At 35.1% G+C, this 21941-nt stretch overlaps 1 protein-coding gene across 2 annotated transcripts in view; it reads right to left on the bottom strand.

Moving 5' to 3' along the window:
• LOC149539617 (calpain-type cysteine protease DEK1-like) overlaps positions 1–21941 on the bottom strand; it is a 122357-nt gene that overhangs the window by 24254 nt on the left and 76162 nt on the right. For both annotated transcript variants that reach the window (XM_089800844.1, XM_089800845.1), the window contains exons 22-26: positions 2738–3057; positions 2098–2446; positions 1279–1596; positions 987–1091; positions 761–889 (exon numbers count right to left, since the gene is read on the bottom strand). In XM_089800844.1, the coding sequence (XP_089656970.1) occupies positions 761–889; positions 987–1091; positions 1279–1596; positions 2098–2446; positions 2738–3057 (1221 nt within the window). The remainder of the gene's footprint in view (positions 1–760; positions 890–986; positions 1092–1278; positions 1597–2097; positions 2447–2737; positions 3058–21941) is intronic.

Raw genomic sequence — 21941 nt, 5'->3', positions numbered from 1 at the left:
GCATCTCAGAAACAGCCAAAAATTTGCAGGCAATGTCTGAACATTCCTCAACTGTCCCACAAACAGCCAACCATACCATACACTCCAGTCAATACCAAGTGAGACAGCAACTCAAACATAAGACCCCTCCTTAAGGAAGCTTATAAGAGTATCATTTGACACTTACTTGAAACAAAATTGTATCACTGAGGTTTTACCTCATGGCCAATCTTGCATTTTATAATCAATAAGTAATATATTATAGAAAATGCAATGCATTAATGAACTCCATTACATATTAGTTGTGAAAGATGTGTCTATATGTCTATACAATTTAATATACAGTTCTACATCTATATGCACACTGGCAGACTTGGTTTCCATTATATCCAAGATTCAGAGCCATGGCCCAAGGTTGAAATAAAATATATAGCATCAGTGCTGACGTATGGGGTAATTACAAGTGGTCTGAACATTAATTGATGTGGATTACCTATCTCATGGACATATAGTCTCATACATTCTTTTATTCTAAAATTCCTCCTCGTAACTTATATTGCAAGGTATATGCAAAACTGCTCCCATGTAGGCCACCATTTTGGCAAAATAAATAACTTCAAACTCTATTTCTAATGAATCTATTCTTGGTATCAAACTAATATATTGCACTTGAGTTACACCATAAACCATAGCAACTTCTATAACTCTAAATTGATCAAATAAATATTTACAACTTAATAAGTTACTCAAAAAGCTTTGCTCTCTGCAGAAAAGCTCCCACCTGTATGCAGAATCGGACCGTATATACTCCTTCATCATTGTATTCAGGAGTAATAATAAGGTTAGCCATACGCGATGCCTCAGTTAATACAGCCACAGCACTTAAGAACCAACAATCACCTAGACGACCCTGTCAAAATAAAAACACACAGAACAGATACAACAACGCTTAGAGCATGTAAATAATTATTTATTGTTCAAATAACACAAGGCCTTGAAGCACATACCTGACAAACATCAGAAGCATTAGGTGTACCCATAAAAAGGCATGGATATAAATCCCTGCTGTTTTCTCTGACCAATTCACTTGGCCTCATCCACTCACTAACAACCTGCAAAAGTTACAATTCTATTACCCATTGAATTTAAGCTGAACAATTCAATACTGCAAAGGAAATGACCAATAAAGCCAATTGTAATTATAAGCAGTTCAAAAAGCTACAAAACATTAGTATGAGCAGCAGTTTACAAATCAACAAAAAAATAAGTCACAAATGGGCATTCGGCAGACACCCTTGCCTGTAGCTTGGCTGTGGGATTTTCTGGATCTACAAACAAAGACTGACTACTAGGGGGAAAATCCTGATCAGTGAAATGGGTTTCCCCTCTTGCTGCAAGATCTTCCTTAACAGCTAACTCAACTGAGCGCATGCGTTGATTTATTTCCTCCTGAGTTTCCATCTTGGGCTTTCTCAGCCTCCTTGCAACATAATCCATGTCTAAAGATAATCCATCTCTTTCAGCTCTTTTTCTACCACTTGAAAATTGCCCATCCCACTCCACATCATCCCGGTCAAACAAATCCACATCTGCAGGCTCACTGTCCCAATCCTCCACCTTGAAAACATATGATAATTAAGTTTCACAATCAGATAAGGCATATGAAACATATCTTAAGACCAAAACAGTAAACACTATGCTAGGCAAAATTATTACAACACAAGGCACCATGTAGAGTTGTTATATCCTTAGAACAATGTTTTGCTTCCCAAGATAATCCGAACAATGTTTTGCTTCCTAAGATAAGTCAAACATTACACCACTGAAAAATGAATGTTCTGAAAAATGTAAAACCAGTGACTCTACCTCAAAAATTGGCAGGAAATTCAATGTTCTCAATAAAAATATACAATGGAATGAACCAAATCATGAAAATTCATGCCAGTAAAGTGAGATATACAAAGGATAAAAGCAGTATATCGTCAAAAACAAAAACATATGCCAGAAATGAGGACCTGCAGTGATAAGAGTATCACACCTTTTGCCATTAATCTAAAGATCATGTAGTATTTATGTACAAATTAATAGGAAATACATCAACAAACCCATAGCACATACCCTGTGTGATTCACCCCATTGGCAATAATCATCTGGAAGATCAACCATGTCATATTCATCAGCACTGGTGGCTGTATATAAAGTAGTTATCTCATCCTCTGTCAGACACCTTCCCCAGATAAACACATCCATGATGTGCATTTTTGATTCAGCGCCTTCACTGTCAGACCTTCCAAATGCATCCAAATCAAGAGGAGGTTTCATGCCAACCCAGACCTCAGCTCCCTCCTGTAAGATTCCACCATCTGCCTGCAAAGGTAACCTACCCTGGACGCTATCAAAGTCACCATCCAGATATGTGGTAGCTTCTCCAGTTTCAGCGTCAATGGTCACAGTTACAGTATGCCACCTGCATTCACAAATTCAACCTTTATTGAATCAGAAAACTTGAAAAGTAGACATGAAAATACTCCGTTTAGTTATCAATATGCATCTAATAACTAGATAGAAAGCATACTAAAGTTGCATTTATGTGGCACTGCTACATTGAAAGAAAGAATACATCAAAGCGATACGGTAAATTCATTTATAAGAATACACCATCTACAATCACTAAAATGCTACCATGAATTGAGCCTTGAAATTCTGCATATATAAAGACAATTAGCAGAATGAATAAGAAATTTTTAACAGTCCAAACCTTCCGTCTGCAATACTTGAAGCACCAATATTCCACCCCTTAGCCACAGTGGTTTGTCTCTCTCCTTTAGTGACCAGTCTCAATCCAACTTGGCCAGCTTCAATACCTTGCTCAGAACCAGCAACCAGAATTTCCCAACAAACCTTCTGCTGTGATTCAGTTCCTAGAAGACAGACTGGTCCAGATTCCGGTTGAATCATGACAGATGTAGAAAAGGTGATTTTCTGACTATGACAAACATGGAGATCAACTGGACCACAATGCCTCCCTCCTGTCCTGGGTTCATCACCAAGGATACAAACAGCGCCAGGCACTCCAGTCTGTAAAGAAAATACTAATTTTTCACAAAATTTACCATTTGAAGCCTAAATATCTCAAGTCACATTAATAACCAAATACGCATATGAAAGTGAATCTTTATAAATGATAGGCACTATCTCACCGGTATGAAATGTTTGAATGAATAGCTTTGCAAAACCAGCTTCAAGTTACAATGCACAAACAGAAGTGCATTCCCAACTTCAAAACAAATAAAACATAAAATGTAGACTAACAACTGATGACAATCAAGCCTAGAATAACAAGTTTAGATTAATGCTCTGCTAAACATTTTGAGAGTTCACCTTCATATTTCAAAATTCCGAACACAGTGGTGAGGATTTCATCTTCCTACATTTATTAGAATGCTTGCATCTACGGAAGGGATTACAAGAGATGCTGAAACAAATTGCCAGGCTCAGCACTTACCAGTGCAAGCATGCTACGGATTTTGCTAGAAATAAACAATGTCAACTCATTAACTAACTTGGAACTGTCACACTCATGTTCATCGTGTTAGCTTATAAATGCTCCTTTTGTTCCAATTGCATCAATTTTAAGTAATACCATGTAAAGATTTATTCCTGAACTCCTAGAGTTTTCTTTGCGAATGTACCTCATTAAGTCTGATCACAGAAGATAATTTAAGCTAAACAAATCATATTAGGTAGAATCAGCAATATATGAAAGTCTTTACCTAACCAGACAATGCAAACTATGCAGAAACCCCAGAATAAAGCCTCATAACATGAGGATGCTTCTAGTTCTCTCCTTCAATTTTGGCCTTTCAAAAACCATAATTCACCCATGTTACTACACTGAGATCATCAATTACAACAACAATAATGTACTTGATCAACATTGTGTCTCTCATACAATATTTCACGCAATACATCAATGTCTTATCACCTTCAATAATGGGACACTAAATAATATCCATAATTATAACTTTTACCTCTCAACGTTCCATTGCCAATACCACTTATGATCAAAGTAGCCAGAAATGCCTCTGCCCCTACCCAGGCATGTATATCCCATTCTCCAATATGAATATAAATATGATATGTCCTGTATAAACATCAGATACCATACCCACACATGCCCAAAAGACCTTGATTTTCTACTCGTGACAGATAAAATGTGATTAATTTTTTTTAAATCTGACACAACACAAATCTCTCTAAACTTTTTTTTTACAAGGGATAATCATTAGAGGCAGCCTAGTGACCTTAAGCTTAGCTCAAGACAAGGCAGACCAGGCCCGATCAGGCCAACAGCCAGGCAAACCTAGCCAGCAAGAGTTGAACCTTGGACATGCAGGAGAAGAGCCCAAGGTCTTAGCACAACCTTACCAATCATTTCAGAAAGGGGAGAACCCCTAAATCTTCCAAAACTTAATTATTTAAAAATCAATCGTGCAATTTTAAAAGTAAAAAAATTGGTTATAAACAAAGCCTACACTAAATGAAGAAGACAAATGATACTATCTTCTATTTCAGCAACCCATTTTTCTTGCTCTTCTTCCAAAGCAACTCTACCATTCATTTGGCATTTTATTTTTAGAGATTTTCAAAACCTAATTGTTTATAATTAAATATATCTATTTATATTAGTATATTTAATTGTTATTTAGTTAAGACACACGCCTTGAGCTGTGAGGCTTCTGCACTGTTCTCTGCCTTTGTCTAGGATTTCTGAGTGCCCAAAAGTGTTTCTACCCCAATGCTTCCAGGATGATACTCAGATTCATGGCAATTCACAGTAGTGACTCCCACACTGGAAAAAGCACAAGGTTAATGTGTCCCAGCCTGCGGTGTTTGGCAGCAGGAAGGGCTTCAAGCTTTCATGGCCAGTGTGGGGAAAAGGGCAGTTGAGAGGTCGTTTATGGCTTTAATGAAAGGGCTGGGCACAGTAAAGATGATCATGAGTGTGATGAGCCCTCTCTACTTCAGAGGATGCAAAATAAAAGTTCTTCAGGTTTTTGAAAAGGGACAAGCGTCTCTGGTTCGAGATGACCTTTTTACAGGAAATATGACAGCTACCTTATGTATAAAATAGTTGGATCAGAAGGAGAAATATGTGGAAGCAGTAAAAAGGAACGATAGGAAAGATAGCAAGGCTAAAATGGATGCTGCATGAATTGAACCTTGTGAAGATGTGCCTCTAGTATGCCTATGTAAAGTGCCTTGACAATTTTTGAAGTTTTATCCCTGTTTTTCTGCCTTAGGAATTTTGTCAAACACTTCCCTTGCAGCCTCAGTTTGCTGATTTTTGTTGTTTTGCTATGATTTTTGAATGCCAATGATATTGATGAATACAAATGATTGCAAAATAACTAATTGCAAATCAAAGTGATATGCAACTTCTTTTTATTATTTTCCAAATGCAAGTACATGAAATTCTAATGTAAAATGCAGACGTACAGCCAAGAGGTATTTTCACAAACACTTGGCATGCATCCTATGAATGACTATGCAATGAGACATTTTTACAAACATTTGGCATACAAACTGAACAGCTGAATTAAGTTGATTTCCCTTCAATACTTCAATGTTTACAATGACTGAATACTTTGGTAACAAAAAGACATATATTACTTGTCAAATGTATCCATCTACAATTGTCAAATGTAAATACCAAAAGAACCTGGAATAAGTAGCTGCGATGACATGTTTTTTGGCTTTGCTTTTTTCGGATTTGCTTTTTCGGACTGCTTTTACGGATCTACTTTTTTGGACTGCTTTTTCGGCTCTGCTTTTTTGCTTTTCTTTTTTGGACTGCTTTTTCGGATCTGCTTTTTCGGACTGCTTTTTCAGCTCTACTTTTTCGCTTTGCTTTTTCGGATTCACTGCGAAAACTAAAACCTTTCTCCTTGCCAACTGATGTCAAAAATTAGATGCATGGGCTGAACAAAAATCACTGAATATTATCTCCCAATTAATCACAAATGAATTGGCTGAATACCAATTCCTCCACTCCCAACTAGGGTTGATATCTCACAACCGAAATTGGCACCTTGGAGTCTTCAAAACCTCAGGCAAGTATGCAAGCACTAAGGCCCTCAGCACAATAGATGAATATACAACTCAAGATGTGTAAAATGACCCCCCAAAGGCTCCTTATAAAGATTTTACAAGCAACTCCAAGAAGCTTCTAGAGGAATCCAGCACTTTATTCTTTTAAGTGACTTTTTGATATTTTATTATGTTAGTCACTTTAATATTAAATCAATTAAATATAAAGTTACTTTTTAATATTTCATTGTTTAGTAACCTTACAAGTAATTAATTTAATATATCTTTTCCCCCTTATTTCTTCCTTTTTAGCCTCCAGGGAAAATAAAATATGTAGCTGGTGCCTGTCAAAATGGGGACATTACAGCCTACATGGGGAGATCGAAGCAGAGATTGCTGAAAATGAAAGGTTTTTCAGACAACTGAATTTGATTGTGAGGTTCAATGGCTTTTGGCCCAAACTGGGTGCCATTCATAAGCGGATTTCAGAAAACCAAGTCCCATTTTGAATGGGGAAGTGCAGATTTATCCTGTACTTGAGGGCTTTTTTATGTCGGTTTTTTATAGGGAGCGGGATAAAAATAAAATATTGTGTGAGTCACATTGGAGCTGAAAAAACAAGTATTTTTTGCTACTAATACCATGATATCCTGTCTTTAATCCATCTACTAAATCTTTCGACAAGATACTTGTTTGGATGAGATTTCCAAATTTGACTTTACAAGTTTTGTATGATTCTTGCTTGGGGCTACTGGAAATACTCTGGGTAAATTTTTGGGCAATGATGGCTCTCGGAATTTTTCTTATACTACCTTTGTGCACATTGTTGGTTGAGATAGATTTCTTGCACACTCCACAAGAAATTGTCCACAATTGTGTGGATACAACCTATGGGATTTGAAGGCATTCTGTTAAGATGTAGAATGTGCTTTCAGACTAAGCACATTACAGCATATTACACAAAGAAAAAAATCCGTAAGGTGGCTTCTTGGTGGAAGAATTACTCTACGCATTTGTATAATATCAAGAAAGAGAAAGTGGAAAAGTTTACGACCCCCCTCATGGCTACACAGGTAAAGGCTGATTAAGTCATTTTACAGCATAGAAGCCTAAACTGATTGGGGAATAAATTGGCAAAGTAGAGGAGTGGGATTTTTTGAAAAAACAGGAAAACAATAGAGAAAAAATAAGATAACAAAAAATGGGAAAATTGAACAAAAACAATCAAGAACTACTTAAAAAAAAAAAAAAATTTGAAGGACATTTCCATAGCATAGATGATAAAGACTTATATAATGATTCAAAGCACCTACACAACCTCCTAATATATTTTAATCTTGGGGGACTCAAAGTTTTAACAGAGATATTGTTTGTATAAATATCAATCAAGCTATGAGCTGAAGTAGCACCAAAATATGTTGTGGGCTTTCTCAATTTTTAGAAGTCAGAATGAAGCTTTCTTAGCCAATAAAAGAAAATCTTTGTATTCACATAAGTATAATTCATCTGTGATATAGCTATTAGGATTCATCATTGTAGGTTTTGAGTAAAAGTCATTGACCCAAGTTTCATGAGTAGTGGTTTACAAGATTCCATCTCTCATGAGAATGAATAGAAAGATTAGCACTCACTGCATCCATGTAATGCTCACAGGTGAACCACCACAACTTCCTAGGAGGTCACCCATCCCAATACTACTCCACATAATCTTGGGGGACTCAAAGTTTTAACAATGATATTGTTTGTATAAATTTCAATCAAGCTATGAGCTGAAGTAGCACCATAATATGTTGTGGCCTTTGTCAATTTTTAAAAGTCAAAATGAAGCTTTCTTAGCCAATAAAAGAAAATCTTTGTATTCACATAAGTATAATTCATTTGAGAGCTACTAGGATTCATCGGTTCAGTTTTTGAGTCAAAGTCATTGACCCAAGTTTCATGAGTAGTGGTTTACAAGATTCCTTTTCTCATGAGAATGAATGGAAAGATTAGCACTCATTGCATCCATGTAATGCTCATAGGTGAACCAGCAGGACCTCCTAGGAGGTCACCCATCCCAACATTACTCCACGTAAGTGTGCTTAACCACAAGTTTCCTCCAAGGTTAAGCCCACTTGCTTGCAATCCCATTTACAATGAAAACTGCTATAAAAAAATATTAATTAAAAAGCAAAGTTGTCTAAATAAAGACATCTAAAAATAGACTGAATTAAGAGAACTGAAAATAGAGCTTAAATGACCATTAACTAAGCCTCTAGAATAACAAATTAAATATAGCAAGCACCTATGATACAAAAAATATTCTAGTGCCCTCCCTTAATGATCATTTTATCAACTACCCTACAAAATACTCTACATGTCTTCTGGTCATAAGTCTTCCAAAACATTGTGTTGTTCTTGAGACATTCCATGAATCTACTGAAAATCAAAGAACGAGAATAGCCAAAATTTGTCCAGAAAAGAAGAGATAAGGGTGGCCCTTTCTTTAGAAAACTCTGCAACAAGAGACAAGAGACTGCCACTAAGATGAGCTCGTCACTAACCCTCCCAGAATCTACAGAACCTCTAAACAAGAAATCATTAGCATATGTCCAACCTAATGTTGGATAACAAAGTCTCCTTCCCTATAAACAAAGACACACACTAAGAACAAAGGCCAAAATTTTGAGGAAAAATTGGCAAATCTTGCAAACTTTTGCAGATGAGTGGAATGACACAAAACAAACAGCAAAATACCATGATTTGGAGTTTACAAAGCATTGTTTTTGGTAAAAGGACGGTAAAAACCCAAAATAGGAATCCCTAACAAAAATACTCATGCAAACTTCCCAAATTACAAAAACCAAAGACAATTTTTGAGGAGAAAATTCAACCAAAACAAAAAGTGATTTTTGAGGAGAAAATTCGATCAAAACCAAACATAGAATTAGGGACGCGAATCAAAGAATACAAAACTTCGTCTTTGTAGAAAAACAATAAAACCCAAATAAAAGTTAGGAAAAATTTATGATAACTCACTACATAATTTTTGAGGAAATTTAATAAAACCCTCACATGATATGATCTGATCAGAATGCATAGGACTCAGGAGGCCAACTCTTCATCAAAAGGCGGAGCACCTAGGGACTTTTGTTGAGACCTTTCCTGTGAAGATTTCATGATTGCCAACCATTTCTATTAATCTTACTTAATGTGACAATAATTACATTGAGCACGCTTCGTCTTTGAAGATACTAGAGGGTTCAACTTATCCTTCATGCTAGAAGAATTGAGGTTGAACTATGTTCTTGACTAAGGCTTACACTGGAAGGACACAGATTCAGAAGAGGAGGAACTAGTACGACTTCCAAACTTTTGTTTTCATTCATTTTGCTACAAAAGCTTGTTGCAAAGATCTGAGAACGTTAAGAGTTACAAGAGTAGAAGTGCCAGTTTGAATGAAATGCTTGTAGGATTAAGGCAATCTTTTCAGTCTGATCACACCCATATCTTCTTCCTCCATCCTACGACCAAACACCTCAAGGTGATCATAGTTGTCCTTGATTTTTGTAATATGTGCTTGGAGAGATGCCTTCTGATTCATTATGATAAAAAACATGTTCTTTAAAAAGAAAGCTCGACTCTTGTAAGACGTCTCCTGAAGATCCTTCAAGATGTCCCAGATTTCTCTAGTATTTTTTGTCAAAAGGAACCTAAGGGAGTTGATCATTTGTAACTAATGATGAGCATGACAACTTCTCGATTCTATTCATCCCATTTAACCTAATCCGTCTACGCTTGAGTAGGACATGTCTTCTTACACAGAATTATCAAGACAGTGATATTCAAATATTGTCATCATGTGTTGCTTACAAGTGTTGTAATAGTAGGCCTTACAACCATTGATTTCCTTCCAACATAATGCTGCTCGAAGAGCCCATCACTAAAACTGAGGTTGTTGGTCACCCTATGAGAGCACAAAAATCAAGGCAAACATTGCACAAATTCCAAACTCAACACATTAGGAATGGCTCAACCTGAAAAAATAGATGTGGTGAACCTGAAAATAAAACAATATCAGAAAAAAACTTGATTTGGGAATTTTTTATAAAATCCTAACCAGGTAAAATGTAGAAAGCCCAATTGCTGAAATCTGAAAAATTGGATTAAGGGATATGGGCCCAAAGAAAATAATGAATTTTCTTTGGCGTCCATGAAATATAGAAAACTCAAACAAATGGAATCTATAAAAGGATTGTCAAAAATTTAGAAACCCTTGATGGATTTAAGAAAACAGAACTTGATTTGTAGTAACGAAAAGAAAAAATCTTTGAGAAGCCTAGGTGTTACCACAAAATCATAGTAAACTTAATCAAGTTTGGAGCAGACTGCAGAAGGTAAAAACGAACTTCAAAATTTTTCACCACAGAGAAACTCACTCAAAAGTTTAGTAACAAATCACAAATTATGTATTTGCAATAAACGCTAGCTTGTGTTTGAAGCAGATTGCAAAAATATTTGACTAACAATTTTCATCGCTCAGATACCACGAAACTTTAAAATATTGAATGATTGTATTAACAAATCCCATAAATAGATAAATAAATAGAGTTAACAAGCATTATACAAAGCATTAACTAAAAACTAAATTACTAGATTCGTTCCAGCAACCCTCAAAGTCTGTTTTGATTCTGTACAAAGTCTGGTCCTTGTTGAATTCACCTACAGAACCACAAATACGCTGCAAATTCTGTCAGAGGAACCCAGGCAGAATTTGGAATGATTTTGGAAGAATTTGCTACCCAACACTTGAACCCAGGCTGGATATGGTCTCAAGAATAATGACTTCTTTTAAAGTGTTTTTTTTGCCTAATTTAGTCTATTCGATCTTCCCAACCTTGAATCTCAATTTTTGATCTAGCTTGGTTAGAAATCCTCTACAAAATAGAAATTCAGCTAATTGAACTTTATCCTTTGATGATTCCTTTCATTTTCAGACTGTCCCCTTGAAATGGAAATATGTTCCAAGCATTTGACCAAGCAAATGTATCATGTTGTATGTATGGCTGAATAATGCAATTAATATCCTATTGAACCAAAACATAGATATGGAGGTGTATTTTGTTATGTTGCTTTACTATTAGCATAGTGCTGTATAGACCTATTTGTTGTTGCATATATACACACACATTAATATTTTCAAAAACATATGTTTTTGTATGGACGACCCAAAAATGAGCCTGAACCACCCTACAAAATATTTGAACGAATTTTGAACCCGAATCCCAACCTGGAACCTGAATCTGAAGAGGACACTGAGAATAAAAGTCAGTTTTGTAAATAAAAACGATATCTAAAAATAGACCAAATTAAGTGTACCAAAAAATAAGTCCATTAACTAAGCTTCTAGAAATATAACTACTTAGGATACTAAAACATTCTAATACATAAAACCTTCAGCAAGTGTTGTGCCTTATGAAACATTCATTAGAAAGCCCCTTATGCTCATCAATTGATAAGTGGAAAATATTTTCTACAACTAGTCGAATTGTAATTGTTGTATCATGATTCATCTACGTAGTTTGAGTCAAACCCATTGACCCAAGTTTTATGAGTAGTGGTTCATAAGAACCCATCTTTCATGAGATTAAATGGAACACTTAGCACACACTATATCTAGGTGAAGCTCACAAAGGTGAAACACCAAGACTTCCCCAACATGTCACCTATCCTAGTATTATTCTAGCTCAAGTGTGCTTGAACACGAAGTTTCCTCCAAGGTTAAACCCACTTCTATTGCAAACCCATTTACAAAACCTTCAACAAGTATTATGCCTTGTGATTTACAAAACCTTCATCAAGTATTGTGCCTTGTGAACCATTCATTAGAAAATCCCTTAAGTTCATCAATTGACAAGTAGGGGATATTTTCCACAACAAGTCAAATTGCGATATTGCAATCAAGATTCATTTGTGTAGTTTTTGAGTCAAACTCATTGACCCAAGTTTGATGAGTAGTTGTTTTTGAGTCAAACTCACTAACCCAAGTTTCATGAGTAGTTGTTCACAAGAACCCATCTCTCATGAGAATGAATGGAACACTTTAACACTCATTTCATCTAGGTGATGCTCACAAAGGTGAAGCACCAGGACTTCCCAAAAGGTCATGCATCCCAATACTACTCCAACCAAAGCACACTTAGCCACAAAATTTACTCCAAGGTTAAGCCCACTATGCTTGCAACCCCATTTGAAAAATCTTTAGCAACAGTTGTGATCCTTAGGCGCATGAAATGATAAGTTGGACATATTTTCCATAACAATTCAAATTGTGACATTGCTATCAGGATCCATTTGTGTAGTATTTTGAGTTAAAATTGTTGACACGACATTCATGAGTAGTGGTTCACACAAACCTGTCTCTCTTGAAAATAAATGGAACACTTAGCACTCATTGCATGTGATGCCCATAGAGATGAAGCACTGCCACCTCTCAAGAGGTCACTCATCTCAATATTACAACTATAGCATGCTTAACCATAAAGTTTTCTCCAAAGGTCAAGGCCACTTTGCAAAACCTTTAGTAGGTGTTGTTCCTCATGAACCATTAGTTAAAATGCCCCTTAATCTCATTGATGGATAAGTAGAGAACTCATTTTTAAGAATTCTCTCAAGTTCCTTTTATTATGTATACTCAATAAACAACTATATACAAAGTTGGCATGCCATACACCTATGTAAAGTAATATATACACATGCCTATACCCAAACAACTTTATGTATGTTGAACTTAGAGACCAAATTGCATGAATTATTTAATTTATTTTTTAGTAGATTTATAAATATCTAGCGATTTGATTAATCGTAAGAAGTTATATGTCATAATTAACAAGCCTTAAACAATAATAATGATTATTTTAGGACTCTTTGTTTTCTCAAAAACACACAAGGTAAATATTTGTTACCTTATTCTTTTAGATAGTATAACAACAAATAAATAAGGCAAATTTATTACAGTCTTCTTTTGATTCTTATTGCAACAATTTAAATAATTAAAATTAATACAAATAAAATTAATGCTAAAAGTGAAATAGTATCAATCAAGCTATATGATATATTCAATGTAGAAGAGAAGGAATAAATAAATTGTAATTGCCTATCTCCCATATTTCTTCCCAACTCTGCAATACTTCGTAGCTTTGGCAAAACTTTCAACACAACTTTCCCAGTTGTGTCTTCAACGTCACGCATCATTTTCAAAAAGAATCACGCTAATTTTTGCAGGTTTTTCTTGTCAACATCACGCATCGATTTCAAAAAGAATCACGCTAATTTTGCAAGTTTTTCTCGTCAACGTCACTTCTAGAGTTTTTGCTAGTTTCACACAGTTTTTTACTCATTAACCATCACTTTTTGTCAATTGATCACTTGATAAATCATTGAAAAAAAGCATTAAAAGTTATTGACCAAAAAATCTAAATTTTGCAGGGAACAAGTCACTATACATGTCGACTCCCTATTAATCACATCAAATCATGATTTTTAGCCGTTTTTTGCTTTTATGTTATTAATATATATTAATAGTAAATAATAATTAAGTTTTGAAATTATTTTACAAAATTATTTATAAACTATAGGGGTTTGTTGCTACCAAGGTAAAGGGAAATCTATAATAGTACAAAATAATTATAATTTTAAAACTAGTATATAATACTGATTATACAGTTGATCTCATCAAAATTCGAAGGCAAATGTGTGCAAAGAGCTCTGGTCATATGGAAACCGAGATTTAAAACAAATTCATTAGCTACTTTGACAAGATCTCACATGCCCCTACAATTTAGGATAATTGTTATGGCCACCATTGCTCCTCCTACCCCTCTAATTAGGGTTTTCCATAGGTTGGAAAGAAAACAAAAGGGCCAAAAATACCAATTTTCCAAAGTCAATTTCTCATTGCCTTCACTTCTGTTACATTTCAAATCTTTACTTAGTTCAAAATGTCCATTATAGCCATTAAGACTTCAAACGAAATTGAATTGGTTGGTTATCTTAGTTAATTATTTTGATTACAGGAGAAAATGAAGTGTTAGTTGTTCTTTATGGTTCATGTGAAATTGAAGAGTTGGTTAACTGTTATAATACATGACAATTAGAACAATGGTTTTCATTATGATGTTATATGAATGGCAAGTGGTTTAGCTAATATGATTATTTGATTTTGACTAAATGATTAGGATAAATGTTATTACCATGATAAATTTCTTTTGTAGGAGCGCGACAAAGAGGGGACGCATTGCCAGAGAGGGAATTAGGTATGGGGCACCAACCTACCAGAGAGCCAAACAGGTATGGGTCCTAACCGCCATGACTAAGGAAAAGAACTAGGCAAGCAAGGGTATACTAAGGGACCACCATGAGATAATTGGTCAACATACCTAATAAGATAATAAAATAAGCAAACTAAGAACAAATTGTTACCTTTATAAATTGGGATGATCTCAGAACTTCCTGTTATGACTAACATGTCTTAATATAATGATACCATGGTAACTACGTGTACATGTACATACATATATATGTGTATACGCGCAACTTCAAATATGACATACATGAACGTATACGCTTACTTAAGAAATGATGCATACACGAGATGCATATATTTGGTATATTAGGTATGTATATGTATATGTGTACATCCATACACAAGTAAAAGTGGATACAAGATGGTGTCTTTATATTGACACATTGTGAACAAATTATTGAGTCCACCTTATGTCAATGTTGTAATATTATTATTTCGGCGGCCTTATATATTTCTATTATCCAGCGGCCTATATTGTTTATTTCTTTCACAAGCCTTTATAATTTAAGTGGTCTATGATATTATTGTTTTTGTCGGACATTTGTCCTAACTAGTCTTTTAATCGTGACTCTTGCATTTTAGCAAAGAACATAACTCAGGTCTTCCCCACCTATCCTCATCTAGCTTATAACTCCATCAAGCATGCATTTGAAATGGTAAAGTCATTCCTATATAGGCAATTGCATTCATATCAGCGAACACACTCCATATCAATGATTACAATACTATTTGCTATTCGTGATTTCATTTTCCATCTGCAAATTGCATTCATAGTACCATTGATTTGTAGCTGTGAATTGCATTCATATTGTTCTTATCAGAGATTGCATTCAAAGTGTCGTTGATTATAACTACAAGTTGCATCCATACAGCGGTTGTTTCTCGTCTATGATTACCCCATATTGGTGGTTATCCTTTCCTACCTGTGATCGCAAGAGGAAATTTTATAGTTAAGGAACCATACCAAGCACTCCAGGATTCGACTAGCGGTGAAGGTGATAATACCTCTAATCTTCCAAACAAGGTTGTGCATTATTTCTGCACTTCTTCATCTCTTTATTATATTTTAAAGGCTTTGATAATCTCGTTCAAAAATTTGAAGGGACGTTGTTGATTTAAGATAGAGCCAGATAGACTAGATCTGAATATAATGCCTTGATTTCATAAGTCGAATTGAATTAAATGTAGGAAAGTAGGGTCTGAATTATGTGTTGTATATTGTTATGATTATTCCCTCAGAACTTGAAATAAATTGGAAGGATTTCCAACTGTATGCAATACTTATACAGGGGCATCATCCATATACCTTTGAGATAAGAGAAGGCACTCTTAGAGATGTTGAGAAAACTATTATGAAAATACAATGAATCTCTTTTATAAATGTCTATTATAAGCCTAGGTTGGGCAGAAAGTTTTGACTGTGATGAATAGAGATTGTTCAAGGCTATTGACAGCCACATTGAGATTCATCAACGATGACCAGCAAGGTCGAGATGAAGAGTATGGGCTAAAATCAAATGTACAGTGGACTATACCTACAAGATAACAATGAAGCAGTCAATAAACATGAGCAAACCTAATAAACTAAGTCTGCTCATGATGGTCCAAAGTATACTCTTATTTGCCAAGTCGAGCGGTGAGTGATCACATACACAGTGCCCACGCAAATCCTTGGCAAAGGTAGGTAAGTGGCATAATTGGTGTTGTGACCACTAGAAGTCAGGATAGCTTGCAGTTGGATAGACGGGCTGATGGGACGGACTTCATGGCCTAGCTGGTTGTATAGTTGACATTCTAACACCAGGATGCTCAGGTGGCAAGACTAGAGGTGTCCCGTGCCTATTCCCGTGCAGAGGGCCTTTCTCGGTTGAGATTGTGTGAGGATACTTAGGGTCCACGGTTGGGAAGTTAAGCCTTTGACAAGGCTTGTCCTCTCCACCAATGCCAAGAATTGCACAAGACAGAGTCAAGATCTCCATTCTTATGTCGTCACATTTATCAGGTATTATTCTTTATATTTTTAAATCAAAATCAGTTAATTGCTGTAAGTACTTATCATTATTCTTGGAAAGTATTAAATGATCTTTCCTTACTTCAAGTAATGGTTTGTTATGAATACTCTTTTCATTTGTTAATTAAAGATAGTTCAATTAATCAGCCATTAACCTTCTTTCATTTATGTAAAGTAGTTGTATAACTGTCTTTCTTTCATGTGAACATGGAAAGTAAACATAACTTAATATAAATTAATAAGTGTTATTTATGGCTAGGAATTTTAGCATGTTACAACTTCTGTCTTGGAATCAACCCTATTTCTAAGAAATTCATCAATTTTGTGAGTTTTTTGTAGGGTGTTGTATGTTTTTGCTATGATTTTTTTATGGGGTTTTAGTGGTTAAAGCTTATTGAACCTGCTCAACCTCCATACCTAAATCCTTTTCTAAAGCACAGAAGCAAAAATCTGCAAAAAACCCCAATTATACCTGATTAATCTTAAATCATGGAGCTTGCTAATTGTTTCCCTCAAAAAATCCCAATTCATGAAAAAATTGTTGACCAATTGGTGACCTGAATTTTTATAACCTTTCTGCATTTGAAGTGAACTAAAATAATATTAAAACACCTACTGCGGTATTTCAATATGATTTTAATGCACTTATATGCAAAAAGGTCATTGAAAATTGGGTCACCAGTTGGTAAAGGATATTTTCATGAATCGAGATTTTTTCCGGGAAACAATCAGCAAGCTCCTGGATTTAGAATTAATCAGGTATAATTGGGATTTTTTCCAGATTTTTGTTTCTGTGCTTTAGAAAATAATTCAGGGGTGGAGGTTTGAGCAGGGCCAACAAGCTTAATAACTAAAACCCCAGCAGAGACCTCAACCCTTCAAAGTTTGTTAAGTTCGGTCATCGCAGTGATTCACCTGTGACTGATGCAACTAAGGGATTGAGAGAACATGAGGCTAGGAAGAAAGATTGCGATATTGTTGAGTCTAGTGAAAATTCTAATGATTTTGAGCGGTCCTTTGCAATATGGGGTTCCTCTGGGAGTAAAGTTTCCTACTCAAAATCAATCATGCTGGGATGGGATAAGAAATCCCCCACAATGGTTGGGTAGATATGGGATTGGCTGGGGAGGGCCAGACCACATTGTAAGGTAGTTAGAAATCCCATTTGCTGTCAATCCCAATATCAACAATATGTGAAACTGGGTTAAGGAAGGAATTTCAAAAAGTTAAATAGATGGGATAACAACCTCCTTTCATTAGCCAGGTGAGTCCAGGTTTGCCAAAAGATCCTATCCTCATACTCAGTATATTTCTCTCCAGCGTGTCTGTTTAATCAATGCCAGTTGGGATTTCTGCATAAGGTGATCAGAGATTACAGGTGGTCGGACGGTAAAAAGGGCAAGAAAACTCACGGAGTTTGCTGGGAATGATGCATTAAAAGTAAGGAGCTGGGAGGATTAGGTTTGAAAGACTTAAGAATTCAAGGAATAGCCTTGGCAATTAAGTGGATAGCCAAATCTGTGTAATGCGATGAAATCTGGAAAGTTCTATTCAGAGACAATTTTGCAAGGGCATATCCTTCCAAAGGCAAACATTGGAACGAGTTGGAGGTGAGAAACTAAATCACTATGGATGGAATTGTGGTTGGAGGATCCAATAGATTCAAGACAACATGTTGGGCGTGGAAATATGCTAGAAGGTTTTTTTGCTGGGACTGGGTGTTGGGAAGACAAATCACCTTATGTGTCGGAAAAAGTCATTCTGATGGAACCTCCAGAACAAAGGGAAGGTTTTGGCTTGGCTCCAAGGATGTTCATCGAAAGGCTGGGCAAACAAAGGAATCAGAACCTTCCAGGATGTTATCAGGAATGACAGAATAATACACAGGAACACTTTGGTCAAAGACTTTGGTATTTCTGATATACAATGAAGAAACTTTTTAGTATTGTATGCTTCTATTGCTTCTCTTAGCCTTCCTATTAAATGTTGTAATCCCTAATTGCACCTTCCAAATGCGCTGGTCGGATGATACCCCCTTGCACCTTGCCAAAGCCAAACTTGTTTACTCTCTTCTCACTCATAGCCTGGATATCTTAAACCACATCAATTCCAAATGGAACCTACAGTTGCATCCTTCAGCTTGGCATTCTATTCTAACCAATCTCTAGCATAGGCCTCTCAAACCCACTACAGTCTGTTTTCTTTGGCAGCTGCTCCTTCACAAACTACCCTTTAAGAAACCTGGGGGGTGGGGGGGTAGCTAATCCATGCTCGGTCTGTAACCAAGATGAGTCAGTATATCATGTTCTTTTATACTGTACACTGTATCGTTGCCAAAGAAATAAGGAACATGTTTGGTCTGGTTTTGAATAAGAACTTTTGTATGTAAAACATAGTGTCTGGATCTATTGTTAATGGCAGCAAATACTGTAGCACATTTTGGCCTATTTTTTCTTCTTTGTTGTTACGGAATATTTGGAAGACGCGGAATAATGATGTGTCTGCAAGGAAAGTCCGTTTCCTTACTGAGCCCTCTTCGGAGACTCATTTAAGCTGATGTTGCAATGCATGTCACCACCATCCTGAAGCTGAAGGAAGACAAATTCTTGAAGCTCCTGATAGAAGGGGAAGCCATGTTTAGCAGAACAGAAGTTACTTATGTGTTCACATCTGTCCGGGCAAGGAATGACGTTGACATTACCATTGCTGGATTTATCAAGCAGCTGAAAGAGTTACACTGCAAGCATGTCAAAACCGGATGGATCGGTGGTTGAGATCTGCTGAGATCATTGGCAATACAGCCGTTTCCCCTGATACTAACGAATCTGGCTCTAAATCAGAGATCGACTTGGAGGACTGAACCATGGCCTAAAAATGCAGTTGTTAAAATGTTAATTTCAGTATAAAGTGTCACCATCATTTTGTATGGTCTGACCATTATACTCACTCAGTCATATCTCTCATGAGAGATAACTTAATGGATACTATATTTTGCTGAATCTTGCATTTAAATTAATTGTTTGCTATTTATAATATCATTATTTAAATTTTAATATTATTTTAACTTAATTTACTTATTTCATCAGAGTTTTTAGTTTCTCATTCAGATAAAATTAAAAGTGAGTATTTTCGTTTTCTAAGTTCAGATTTTTTTTTGATATATTTAGATATATACTTTTAATTTCTATTTACATTTTACTTTATTTTATTTTGATTAGAATTTGACTGATATTATCGTTAATTTAATTATAGGTCCTCACTTGCAAATTTTTTTGCAAATTGTAAATTGTCAAATCGATTCACATCATTTGTCTAGACTCTATTCTGCTTTTGAAGTAATGAAAATATGCTATAAATAGTTGAATATCATGTTAAATATATACGTGTATGTTTTTCCTCAATATTGTATCTTGCTCATGCTGTAATAAGGCTTACAAATATCATATCTGCATTTGTATCCATATACGTGTCTATGCAACTATATATATGATATTCATTTTTATTAAAATTGTGCTCTTTACTCCCTAGATTATTTACCCATAAATTTGTTAGGAAAAAATTTAATCTACCCTACTTCAATACATATCATAGCTTGGAATATGACGCTCACATTGATCTTACATCTGATAGATAAAACATGAAAAGGTATGATACCAACTCAATGAAATATGTGATAAAAGAAATCTAAGTCCATATAAAGTTATAATAGACTACATGCACGATCATTGAAAAAAATTAAGTTTTGCATGAATATTATGTTGACTGCAACTAAATGAATACAAAAAAATGTACTTAAGATTCATCTTACTGTGAAACTTAACATTGTAGCCAGCTTGTCCCCTAGATGCCCATAGAACACAGTTTTGGATGTTTAGTCGATCCACTTGGTGTTCTTGTAAGAGGCATTATTTTGACTGTGACTCTATCAAGGACCCAGGGAAAGTTGTTCAGAAACACCGCAAAACAAAAAGTTCTTTTAATATTTAATTTTGTTTCTTATTACTTTTTTGACAGGCTATGACTATAAAAGTCAAAGACAGGTCTGCTCAGATGTCTCCACTTTCAGCATAACATTTTGCAGGGGTTGTCTACTCTCTTCAATTTTGAAAAATTGCCATGCTAGGTATTGCTTTGTCTTTTATATTATCTGGCTTGCCTCTGTTGGACCTACCACTCCTAGTGTCCTACTTTGTTTATTGCAATAGGTTGCCATTTGACCCTTACTTTGTTGTGCTGGTTTTACTGCGCAGTTTGGTTGAACAATGAAAGCCTTAATATTAATAGAAACTGTATTGCAAATAGCATTTCCAATGCTTGCAAATTTAATTGCTAACTTTGCATGCTTCAAATAAAAAATACAAAACTAACTAACAAACCATACTCCCTTATTAAGTTTAAACAAATCATGTTTTATTGAAAACAATATTGCCTAATGTTATCTACTAAAATATCAATAACATTACAAATGATTATTAGCATTAACTTTCTTTATGGTTGGAGTGCTATATTTGTTGAGAATTAGCATCAGGAAAATAATATATTTAATCGATAACAATGGCTCAAATAATAGAAAGTATTATTTGACACATTAAATAATTAATTTATTAATTTATATTATTATTTAAACAATTCACTTATTAATTTTATCACATATATATTAAATGATTATTTTAAACAAATATGTAAACTTAGGTCATTTTTTTATAAGTACCAAGTTTTTCTTATCTCCAGTCAATTATGCCTGGGGCATTTTGTTTCCCGATGGGCACATCACATCATCAGGCTATCTCTATTGTGGCCTTCCACATCACACTTGATTGGGTCACGCTGTCATGGATCAACGAAACCCCTATATATCACATCAGGCCACTTTCCCTCGTATATAAATGGAACTCTTATCAGTCAAGTTTACACATCAGCAAAGGAAAAAGACAAAGCTGTGATTTGACTGTTCGTACCAGGTTTGACAGGACCATCTGATATACAAGTATTCTCATCTTCCAAATTAGAAAATAAACAATGTTTTCTTCTTAAAATGACGCCCAAACCAAGTGCTGCTCCATTTTTTACTCGTCTACATTAGTCTGTCACTAAGTCTCTAATAAATATATATAGTGATTCATAAATAGAGCTTATTAAAGAAAGCGAAAGGATATATAGAAATATGTAAATATATAAAAAGTTGAAACTATTATTGGTCTGATATAAATTTTAAAATATTGATTATTAAAAATCTATTAACTACAGATTTTTTATTATATAACTCTGTTAGGCAGCCTGAAGCCACAAAAAACTGAAATTGGTAAAAACTAATTGACAGAAAAAACAGAATTAATGATTGCGTTCAACTAAAGAAACAGAATCTCCTTAAATAAAAAAATTACAAGGTATAAGTCACTCAAAATAGCTACCATTAAAATTGGCAAACCGAAGTACTAAAAATATCTGAATCTAAACGTAGAACCTAAGACAACCATTATAGTATATATAATATTATTTTCATAGCCTCCCTTAATG

The sequence above is a fragment of the Cupressus sempervirens genome, chromosome 9, assembly GCF_028749045.1.
Source record: "Cupressus sempervirens isolate cs-2001-9-10 chromosome 9, ASM2874904v1, whole genome shotgun sequence".
Lineage (NCBI taxonomy): Eukaryota > Viridiplantae > Streptophyta > Pinopsida > Cupressales > Cupressaceae > Cupressus > Cupressus sempervirens.
This window is presented reverse-complemented; position numbering and strand designations above follow the sequence as displayed.